The following is an 11,811-nucleotide window of genomic DNA, read 5'->3' on the forward strand; positions in this document are numbered from 1 at the left end:
TCAAAAAAAAAAAAAAAAAAAAAAAAGAATGGAACACTATGCGTTCCTCAGGAAGTTTACATATACACTAATCATGCTTATCAAACGGGGCAAGCAGCTCGTTTTCCGAAAACTACTCAGAATGCCACACTTCACTGAATGAAACAGAAGCTAACCACTGGCGTACAAGTCTGCGATCCTAGGAGAGCAAGAGCAAGTTCTAGCCTCAAAAATGTAAGAAAAAAGTGCTTTAAATCATTAACTATTTGTGTTGTGAACAAAACATACACATACTATATCTGATTATACATAAAGACAACTATATTCATATAAAATGCAATTTTAAAATATGCTAAGGAGAAAACCACAACTTTATCAGTAAATCTTCCATTCTACTGCCACTGCCACCACATTAATATTCCTAAAAAATAAAAGTTATTTAGTCCCTAGGTCAAAAACATTTTAAAAGCTGCCAGGTGTGTGAAACCCTTGGATAAAGCAAATAAGATCCTCTGTATTACATCCCAAAGATCAATGGTCCCAATGTGTCCCAGTCCTTCCAGTACCATCTGTGCTGGCTGAACGGAACTCTCCCTCATATATCTGAATGTCAGCCTCCATGAAACCTCGAGCCACTGAGCCAAAAATCCTAATTACCTGTCACTATAATCAGCGCTCATTTCCCGCTGCCCCAGAGAAATGGACAGACAGATAAACACCAGTCACATGACTTTCCATTTTCTTAGCAGAATCCAAACCAGCACACACCCTTCATTACAGTGTATTCTAAATGTTATGTATATTCACAACATCAGTTTCACAATGGAAGTCTCAGATTTACTCTTTAAGTCCGTTACTTTAAAAAGGAAAAAGAAAATGTCAGTGTTTGCTGTTATCTAATTTTAAAATGCGTCACTACAATCTCGCCAATGTCCACAACTCAAATACTGAGTGTTCTTTGACATGCTCATTTAAAGATTTGCCTACCAAAAGTATAATTGGCAATTTTTTAATTGTATCTAATTATAAGCCTAATTATCTAATTTTAAATCGCAAAATAGCTTCTACCTCTAATTATGGCAGTAACAACAACAACATAAGTAAAACATGTCAAAATATTGGAAGCAACTGTCCTAAGACACTGGACAACGGGTCATCGTGGGACACTCACAAGAACACACACAGCCTTCCCACATGAGGAAGGCTAGGAAGGGCCCCTGGATGTAAGAGGCAGGCCAGCACACAGGAGAGCTCCAGGGCTCCCTTTAAACTACTGTGAGGACTACAATGCACAGGAACACAACTCAACTAGGGGGCAGTCCAGATCAGTAACCTAAATAAATGGATACTGTGGAGGTCAGACAATGCTGGAAAGCCTGACACAAATACTCAAATCTACAGCGATCAGAGTGGGCGCGCACACATTCTAAAGACAGTGAACACTCACGGGTGAAAGACGACTTGAAGACAAAACTCAAACTGCATTTTCATACTCTAAGAACAAAAATGGAAGAAAGAAAACACTTGCAATGTAGCTGTAGTTGTCCTGGAACTCAGTAGATAGCCTAGGCTGGCCTTGAACTCAAGGAGATCTATCCGCCTGTCTCTGCCTCCTGAGTGTCAGAATTAAAAGCCTGCACCATTACACCTGGCTTGGGGGAAAAAAATAAGTTTTATTTATAACAGCAATAAAGGCCTAAAATGCTTAGGCACAGATCTAACAAGAGGTAGACAAAATTTCAAACCTGCAAACACGTCGGTGTTCATGAATTCAGAGTCAGGAAATAGTTCTCTATGGGTTTCTGGGAATTTCACACATTTTAAGAACAGAAAGTCGCCTGTTGGCAATAACACCTTTAATCCCTGCACTCAGGTGGATCTCTATGAGTTCTAGGTCAGCCTGGTCTACAGAGCTGATACTAGCACAGCCAGGGCTATACAGAGAAACCCTGTCTCAAAAAAACTTAAAAATAGACTGCAAGTCTGGATGCTGCTTGCCTGCCCTTGTTTCTACTTCTCTATCGTTAACAGTTCTTAGCAAAAGCTTCAGTGTCCTCTTGAACAAAGGTCACACTTTACAGAAAAAAGAAATTTATTTTCACCCAGCTCAAAAGTCCTCCCTGCAATAAAAACCTGCCCTAGGTACAGAAAATGATGATACTGAAGCTACTGCCATTGGTATAGTAAGTCCTTTCCGTTTAGGCAGGCGTCTTGTCCCTTTGGCCAGCTAATTCACCTCATATCCCATAAGCAAAATTGAATTCAAAATAGAGCTTAACACAAGCATGACAACTAATCCTATTAAACATCTAGATGAATATAGCTATTTTGGACCAATGTTTTAGCACACACCATATAAACAAAATCTATAAAAAGGTAGATTAATACTTAAAAATTGAGTTGGGCATGGTGGCACAGGCCTTTAATCCCAACACTTGGGAGCAAAGGTTGTCAAATCTCTCCCAGGTCAAGGACAGCCAGTTCCAGGAGAGAGACCCTCTCTCAAAAAACAAACAAATAAATAAATAAAATGTAAAAGCTTAAAGTCATCAAAATAAGTCATCAGTAAATTTACCAGGTAAACTACCAAGTAGGAGAATGCAATCACATACACCTAAACAAAAATGTATTCAACGCAGAACTATAAAAGTTATAAAATAGATACACAATCTAAGAGTGGGCGAAATCACTAGAATACTTGACAAAACAGACACACAATCTGACAAACACAAGTCTTCTAATCCCTTAGTAAATAAAGACTGTACTTTTGTTTCCCAGCCGCCCAGACCCAAATAATCACACAGAACTATATTAATTACAACACTGTTTGGCCAATAGCTTAGATGCATTCCTAAGTAGCTCTTTCATCATAAATTAACTCATTTCTATTACTTTATATTTTACCATGACACGTGGTGTTACATCTTTCTTGCTTCTTGGGCGGCTACATGGAGTGTGCCTGACTCCACCTTCTTTCCTCCTCTATCCTCCTCTGTCGTTGCTTGTATTTCCTGCCTTGATATATTCTGTCCTGCCATAGGCCAAAGCAGCTTCTTTATTAACCAATGGTAATAAAACATATTCACAGCATACAGAGGGCAATCCCACATCACTTAGTCAATACAACGATCTGAATTAAAATCACGATGAGGTGATATGACTCCCATGGGAGGGAGGCCTGTCTTCTAAAGGGAGGAGAGGATGGGGCAGGAGGGGAAATAGATGGGAGGTTGTGGGATGGGAACAGGAAGAGAGAAGAAAGCAAAATGTAGTTGGTATGCAAAACTTAAAAATTAATAATAAAATTACAATGAAGTACCACATAGCACTAAAATGGTTAAAACTGAAGACTATTAATACAGTTTGGTGAGAATTCAGACGCCAGAATCCCCAGCTGCTGACAGTGTTCACCCTGGAGAAGAGTTTGGTTGATAACACAGTAATACTCAGATATTTATCCAAGAGAACTGAAACACACCTACAAAAATATCTATAAGATGTTCACAACATTCTTTTATTCAAAATAGCCAAAAACATGTCCAACAAAAAGATAAGTGACATATTCTTATCACAGACTACCACTCAGGATTTTTAAAAAATTACTGATAACTTGAAAAATCACTGATAATACATCCAAAAATATTACATTTGAATGCAAACAGCCAGACACAAAGAGTTATGCACCATGATTCCACTCCTGTAACATTCCATAAAAACAAGCAATAAGCTATAGCAAAAGAATCAGTAGTAGCTGGGAAGGAATTAAGATGGAGGTGTGGGGCAGTGTTCAAAATGAACCATACGCCTGACCACTGGGGACTCAAGAGAGCTTTCTAGAACAATGAATATATTCTGTATTTCCACAGGAGGAAAAGCATGGGAATCTGTCAAAACAAATTTTAAGATCTTTGTATTCTAAGGCATGTAAATTATCTTCTAATGTTTTAAATATTTGTTTTTATTCTATGTGTATGTGCACGCACCGAGTTACAGACCCAGCATTTCAGAGAAGCTTCTTACCACGGGAGTACAGAGAACACTTTTTTTCTTTTTCAACAACAACAACAAAAAAAAGATTTGAGAAATCTTTTTTAGTCTACCTATATGACCTATGGGAACAGCTAAACAACTACACAATCCAGTACTTCAAATGTTCAATACTATGCAAAATCTTAGTATTCATATTTAAACCACGTTGAGGCTGGTGGGATGGCTCAGAGGGTTACGTGTAACAACCCGACATAAAGGTACATTCATTCTCACATCCTACATTCTCCTACATTCTCACAGCCACATCATGCATGCACATGTGCATGTGTGTGAGCATGTGTGCACACATACAAACACATACACAAAGGTTTAAAAATAAAGTCCTACATCACAAAAATTTTACAAATCTACACATTAATAAAAACCTTATTCATGGAAAAATACATACTATCAACCCTAAAACATCAATTGTCTAAGATTAACCCATAAATATAATATAACCTACTAAAATATAACAACAGAAGCATCCAGATTAATAAATTTTTGAAATCAGTAAAAAAAACCATAAATATCCAAGAAAAGTTCTGGAAAAAAAACCCTATCACAGACTATTTTATTTAAAAGTTATAGTAATTATAGTAATTAAAACTACTTGGTCATTGCTTGTAGACAAAACAGAGCAGAACAGAGGATATTCCCATTTACAGTAGTTCAGACAGATGTAATAAATGAAGTTGGCCAGTCATGAAAATTATCTATCACTACCTCACACTTAAGAACAAACTAAACAGCAAATTAAAAAATATTAAAATAAAATCATAAAAGTACTAACATTAAGAAAAATTCTAAATTTTCTAAAAACAGCACAGTTCAATGACTTTTATAACTCAAAAATCATTTTTTTTTTTTTTTTTTTTTTTTTTTTTTTTTTTTTTTTTTTTTTTTTNAGACAGGGTTTCTCTGTCGCTTTGGAGCCTGTCCTGGAACTAGCTCTTGTAGACCAGGCTGGTCTCTAACTCACAGAGATCCACCTGCCTCTGCCTCCCGAGTGCTGGGATTAAAGGCGTGCACCACCACCGCCCGGCCAAAATCATCTTTTAAAAAATGAAGAAATGGCGCAGCAGTTAAGAGCACTGGCTGGGGACTAGAGAGCTGGCTCAGAGGTGAAGAGCACTGGCTGCTCTTCCAGAGGTCCTGAGTTCAATCCCCAGCACCCACATGAGGGCTCACAACTATCTATAATGAGATCTGGTGTCCTCTTCTGGCATACAGGCAGAACACTATATACATAATAAATAGGTCTTAAAAAAAAAAAGAAAGAAAGAAAGCACGGGCTACTCTTACAAAGGACTGTGGGAGTTTGATTCCCAGCACCCACATGGCAGCTCACAACAGTTAACTCCAGTTTCAAGGGCTCCCATAGCTTCTTCTGGCCTCCAAGTTGACACAGACATACACAGGCAAAACAGCTATACATATAAAATAACTTTGCAAAAAAAAAAATTTAAGCTAGCCTATAAATTCAAGTAATCCTGCACCCATAAAAATAAAAACTCAAAATGGCAAAGGCAGTGATTAGAAAAAAAAATATTTGGTACCCTAAGCCAATACAAAATATTAACAACTTGATAAACCATTTATCAGTTTACCAATGTACTGTGTTAACAAAGGTTAAGGAAAACTGGTTCTTCACACAATGTTGCTGGAAACATTGACCGTAATAGGGCAATTTGTCAGCACCCAACATCCTAAGTGCCGTCCTCTTGAAGCGGAAATGTAACTTGAATGGCTTTATCCTACAGTGCATACATCAGTATTCATTTCCAAGGAACACTGTCTGCAAGAGAAAAGGCCAATCTACATAACTTCCAGGACAGCAGTGATTGGATAGAGCAGGCTCTCTTATTCATGAGAAACCTGAAACTGTGATAGTATTCAACTCTATAGATACATTATTCTTCTCCTACACCACATTTATACATATGATAAAGTTTAGCTTATACATATATCAAGCAAGAAAAGAGAGTAACAATACCTAATAACAGCTACACGAATGTGATCTTTGTTGTTCTCAACTATCTTTTCATACCTTTACCATAACTCTTACCAGAAATATCAGCACCACTACTCTTGCATTCTGGGGCCATTATTAAGTGAAGTAAAGGTTATAAATTCCTCATCAATGGTGAGGTATATGCCCAGGTCACCAATGGACTCTTGAAAGGACAGTAATAAACTTGAAATAAGCTAATTTTTTTCTATATACATTTATGGTAAATTTTGGTGTTTTTATTAAAGGAAGCAATTCTATAACTTTGCCAATATCACTACTTTAAGACTCATTTCACCAGAAGCTCATTTGAAACTATTAGTTTATCTCAGTCAAGTAGGCATCTAAGAGACAGACTGTGAGATAGCACATACAACATGGAGACACTGAGCAAAGGGATAATTTATATCCCTGGCAAAGGAGGGGGATGGCACAAGATTTTATCACCCTAATCAGTTCAGCGTGTGATTTAAAACTCAAGACTTACTTTGGGAATAGTAGAATCTTTCCATTTACTACTTTTGACATCAAGTAATTAAATTCATGAAAAGTGAAACCAGTGATAATAGAGGACTACAGTGCTGTCTGTCTACCACGGAATTCTCTGCAGCTATTTGTCTTGTTTGATTACTTGAGATGTGTGGGCAGTGCTGGTTTGTTGTTGTTGTTGTTTTGCAATGCTGGAAACCAAAGCCCTGGTATCCTTGAGGCAATGCCCTACAACTGGGCCCTGCACCCTGAACCTCTGCAGATGCTTTAGTACAAAGTGAAGAAAATGCACACACATGAATGCCTTTGTACAGTACTCTACTCGTTTAGACAGATACCAAGAAACTTCTAACAGGTACAATCTGCAAGAGTCCAACTTAGAAAAGCTGAGGAAGGGGCTGCAGGTTTAGCTCAGTCATAGAGCTTTTGCAGAAGGATCCTAAATCACTAAATTAATTTATATTAATATTAAAAGTGGAGGAGGGGCTGGAGAGATGGCTCAGCAGTTAAGAGCATTGCCTGCTCTTCCAAAGGTCCTGAGTTCAATTCCTAGCAACCATATGGTGGCTGACAACCATCTGTAATGAGGTCTGGACAGAATACTGTATGCATAATAAATAAATAAATATTAAAAAAGAAATGGAGGAAGCTGGAGACTGGCTCAGTAGCAGCTTCACTACTGAACGTGAGACCATAGTCAATACCACTGGGAAGTGGCTGTAACCTTGAGTACTGCTTCAGGAAGAAGGAAGGAAGTAATTCTGGTGGAACCTGAGTTCTCAAGTCTGATTCCCACCTCCTCCCATGCTGCCTGTCCTGCAGTGGAACTGTGGTCCCCTGGGGTGTGCTCTCACCACCGTAGTAACACCTCGCATAGGTTTTTACCATAGCCAAGCTGATGGCAATGCCACGTCTTGAAAACCTCTGTAACTAGCTTAGCAGACAACTTACAACCCTCTCGTTAGCGAGCTATACTATACAGACTGTACTCAACCACAGAGACGCCCTCCTCACACACAAGGACACGTGCATTCCTGCCTAGGGTCTTTGACCCCTTTGCTCAAACGTGCATAGCTATATAAAATGAGAAAAGATCGTACTTAAAAAAAAATCTTAATAAAAAAATTTTTAAAAACAATAGTTCTTAAGTGGAAAAAGGGTTTTCTCTGCAGCTCAATTCTCAGGTCTTTTTCCTATCATCAAGCAACCTTAAAAAGGCCCACAGAGTTCAGTTCTCATCCTTAAAGCTGTTTTCCCCCTCAGAACACATTTTTAGTATTTTTATATGCTTATTATGTTGTACTCCTCCCATGAGAAGAGCGTTGGTCTTGCTTACCGCCACATCTGAGAGGCCTGGACTAGTGCTTAGGTAGTCCTAGGTAATCAATAATAGGGACGGGTAATGCACCAGCCAATGAACAATCTCTTGAGTGCATTAAGAGATCTAGATGCACTGAGATGGTTAGCCATCAATAACCACATTCACTGTTCAATAAAAGGAATGAAGTTTCCAAATGCAATCAGCACAAAACACGAGTAGGCAATATTCCCTCCCTTGTCTTCTAAACTTATTACTTGAATAGTCGATGTTTCAGGAAAATCGTTTCCTGAGTCCCCCCCAAGGTTCAAACGACAGCGCTATTCTCTTGCTTCCGTGCAGGCACAGAAGGTAATTGTGGTTTTGCCAATCATTACACTTTCAGTATAAGATTTTAATACTTTATTTTTTCTAGTTTAGTTCACCCAAGTTAAGAAAAATGGAAAGCTAAAGTAGTCTTCACCTTCTAAATTCTTTACTGTAGTAATTGTTTCTGAATAGTGCCTTGGCCCCTAATGAAACTCTTACCCAGAAACACACCTACTAGTTCATTTTCCCCTACTGTGAAAGAGTTAATTGTAATTTTAAAAAAAGATAAAAATAAAAATAAAAAAGATAGTGTGAGCTCAGGGCGCTATTTGTCTAGAAAATGAACCACTTCCCAAATCTTGCAATGTTGTGAAATTTTCCCAGCAGGCAGTAACACCACTTGATTTTTGACCTTAAATTACAAAGAAAGGTCTTACTGCTAGTAAGACACTATGTTCCAAAGCAGTAAGATCTTTTTTCCCTTTCCAAAGTAATTCTGCAAAATTGAAAGGGCACTAAAACAGTGTTCAATGTTCCTTTAAAATTTAAAATATAATATACGGTACCTTGGAACCTACAGACCTTACTGTCAATCTAAATCATATACTTCCAAAAACTAGCCCTTCTAACCAATATATGAAACGTTTGTCTCAAAACATTCCATTGTGTGTCAAAACAAATCTACCACAAGTTCAATACACCAATTCCTGACCAGGAATCCACAGGTTTCCCCTTTTGAAGATCAACCATTTTGCCTTTTCTCTAGAGTCAACTGCGCTACGTGGAGAGGCGGAGAGATACATATTAACACTTGGCAATTTCTCCTGCCGTGCAACTGAGGCCCGGGCGAACTGCGCACCATCGGAACACAAAGCCCAGATCTCGTTTCCCTAGCTCGATGTGGCTGGTGGAGGAGTTGCCACATTACACCCAAATAAGCTGGGCGGTGGCAGAACTTCACCAAAAGTCTCTTCTACCCGATTCTCCTGGAAGCACGCCACTGGAGGCGCTCTCCCTACACTGCAGTAGGATCGCAGGACAGACCTAGCAGCCCAGCCAGTTCCCCACCAATAAGAGGGGGAGGGGATTAGTGCAAGGGGTCCCCGACGCCTGTCAGGAAGGGAGACCCTCAGAGAAACTGGAGGGTGGTCGGCAAAGGCTCCTCTTTAAATAAAATGCTACGGTGCCTTAGCCTTTCCATTCCCACATCCAAAGCCAGCCCAGCCCAAGGAATCCACAACCCTAGTTCCTCGATCCACGCCTAGCAGCTGACGATAGCGGCTGTGTCTAACTTCGGGAGAGCGACGGATTGGGGACCAGAAGGAAGAGCTAGGGACTTGGCTGGGGTGCACGTGCTCCCCGAAACCCGGACAGACAATGAAGGCGCCCGGGCTTCCGCGGCCGCCCCACCCTTCTGCCTGCCTCCCGCCTGCGGGGGCGCCATCGCCCTGCCGCTCGCAGACAAAGCCCCTCGGGTCCCAAGGCAGCTAAACCTGCGCCCTCCCCGGGCCAACACACAAAAGAGGGAGGGTCGGGAGGGCCGGGCGCGCGGCGACACTCACCCACTGAGCCCGAGCCCCTGCGCTTGGGCGCGGCCGGCGTGGAAGGGGGCGCGGCGGGTTCCGCCAGGGGGCTCGCGCCGGCTGGGGGCGGGGGCGGAGGCCGCGCGGGAGGCTCGTCGTCCTCGGGCAGCTGGGAGGGCAGGACTGCGGCAGCGGCGGGCAGGGATGGCGCGGGCGCCGCGGGGCTCCGCTCCCAGGACGGCTGTCGCTCGGGGGCAGCGGGGGGCGCGGCCGGCAGCGGCCCGCGGGGCGCGGGGGGCACCGAGTCGCTCCCGAAGTCTAGCAGCGGGGCGGGAGCCGCGGCGGCGGGGGGCACCGGGGCCGCGGACAGCCCGACTGCCGGCTTCCTCTCCAGCACCTCCAGCTCCTCCAGGTCCTCGTCGTCCTCCTCCTCCTCGTCCTCTTCCTCCTCGTCCTCCTCGTATTCGGGATCTGTCACGAACTGATACTGGAAGGCGGGCGGAGGCCGAGGCGGGCTGTCCGCGGACGAGGAGACGAGAGGCGACTGGTCCAGGTCTTCCATGGCTGGCGGATCGGAGAGGATGCTGCAGCTACTGCCGCCGCGGGGCCGCTTCTCCTCGGGAGTCGCGGGCGGTTGTGGGGGTTGGGAAGGGCTGACACGGGCCGGGCAGACCGAGCCGAGGAACCTGCAGAGGCGACGGCTCCCTGAACAATGAGACTTCTCCTGCCTCCGCGCCCAAGATGCGCCACCCGCCCTGTCCCCAGTTGCAGCAGCCGCCGCCGCCCAGACGAGCTTCGGAGAGAGGCCAGCAGACTCTCCGCCCAGTTTGGCGTGACTCACCTTCCCGGCGGGAGGGGGGGTAGGCTGACTGGCGCGGGAGACAGAGAGCCAATAGGATGCTGGATAGACAAGATGGACAGCAGCGTTGTCCAATAGGAACGAGAGGGGCTCCCGGGGCCTGCCGCACTTCCTTTCCTGCAGGCGACGTTCGGAGGGCGGGTTTTGGGTCTGGGATCCACCCCCACCTCGAGTAGCTGTGGAGTGGGGTGGGGTCCTGGCCTTGCCTACGGCTGGATTTTAGTCTACCGCGCTGTGCAAGGGGGAGGGGCTGTGGCCCGAGGGGTTCGGAGAGTTTTCCAGCAAGCCAGCGGAAGGGCGTTATCCTGGGGACCTAGGAGTGGAAAGTTTCCTCCCCAAAAAGGAAAACAAGCAGTGGAGAAAGGTACTAACAAGACCGAATTAGGCCTTACAGATTTTCAAATAAAAGACTTATTTTCAGACAACCTCCCAACTCATAACGTCCACCGCCTCAAAAGGGAAAAGATAAAAAAAAAAAAAACCAAAACACTGTTGTTGACAGTTTCAAGTTCACTCCCATTCTAAATGGCAGGCCTGGAATGAGCTAGGCAAAAACAGCTGTGGGAGTTTATCCGGGACTCTGGGGCTCCCTGTTAGAATGCCCTTCTTCCAAAGAGGGCTTTTGGCCTTGCTTTCTGCCGGACTCTGAAGTGCTAAGAGAATGAGTCACCCAGAAGGGGCAGGGGGGGGGACTGTAGCAGTAGATGCCTTGGAAGGCAAATTGATGGACTACTCTCCAGTCACCTCGGGCTGATGAGTCAACATCTCAGCTGAGTCAGGCTTCCGGGAGTCAGGAAGCCCTACACTCACTGGCTCGACACAAAAAAAGTATGCCCACCCCCACCCAGGTACTTTCTTCCAAAGCTGCACTTTAAAGAAAACGGTTGAAAAACATAGAAGAATTAGCAGCTAGAGGTTCAGAGAGTCCTTTTATCTTTCTGGTCCACCTTTCAAAACTAGTGGCTGCATGCCTACTCTGGAGTCCTGGAGAGAGGCTTGCCTGTATCCCAGCCGTTGAGTCTACGAGGGCACTGTCCAGTACGTTAGTGCCGGCTGCTTTAGGTACCGAGCCCTGAAATGAGGTGCGCTGTGTGAATAATATACACACTGCAGGCCCAGAATTCATAACGAGACATGTTATCGTCTCTGCTTCACACTGGTTTTATGTTGGCATTGATAATATTTTGGATATACGGGATGAGTACGATATATTATTATCAAATTCACTTATAGTCTTCCTGAAGCGGCTTGTAGAACTTTTAAATGCATATTCTAATGATTAAGAAACGTGGTT

General features: G+C 43.3%; 1 protein-coding gene across 2 annotated transcripts in view; it reads right to left on the reverse strand.

Annotated features, from left to right (window-relative positions):
* Rtn4 (reticulon 4) overlaps nucleotides 1-10,480 on the reverse strand; it is a 58,502-nt gene extending 48,022 nt beyond the window's left edge. The window contains exon 1 of one of the 2 annotated variants that reach the window (XM_050123863.1): nucleotides 9,698-10,480. In XM_050123863.1, the coding sequence (XP_049979820.1) occupies nucleotides 9,698-10,220 (523 nt within the window). In that variant the 5' untranslated portion in view covers nucleotides 10,221-10,480. The remainder of the gene's footprint in view (nucleotides 1-9,697) is intronic. The other variant, XM_050123864.1, reaches the window with a different exon arrangement.
* Nucleotides 10,481-11,811: the final 1,331 nt, after the last annotated feature.

The sequence above is a fragment of the Alexandromys fortis genome, unplaced genomic scaffold (genome assembly GCF_014885135.2).
Source record: "Alexandromys fortis isolate MF-2015 unplaced genomic scaffold, M_Fortis_MF-2015_v1.1 scaffold_210, whole genome shotgun sequence".
NCBI lineage: Eukaryota > Metazoa > Chordata > Mammalia > Rodentia > Cricetidae > Alexandromys > Alexandromys fortis.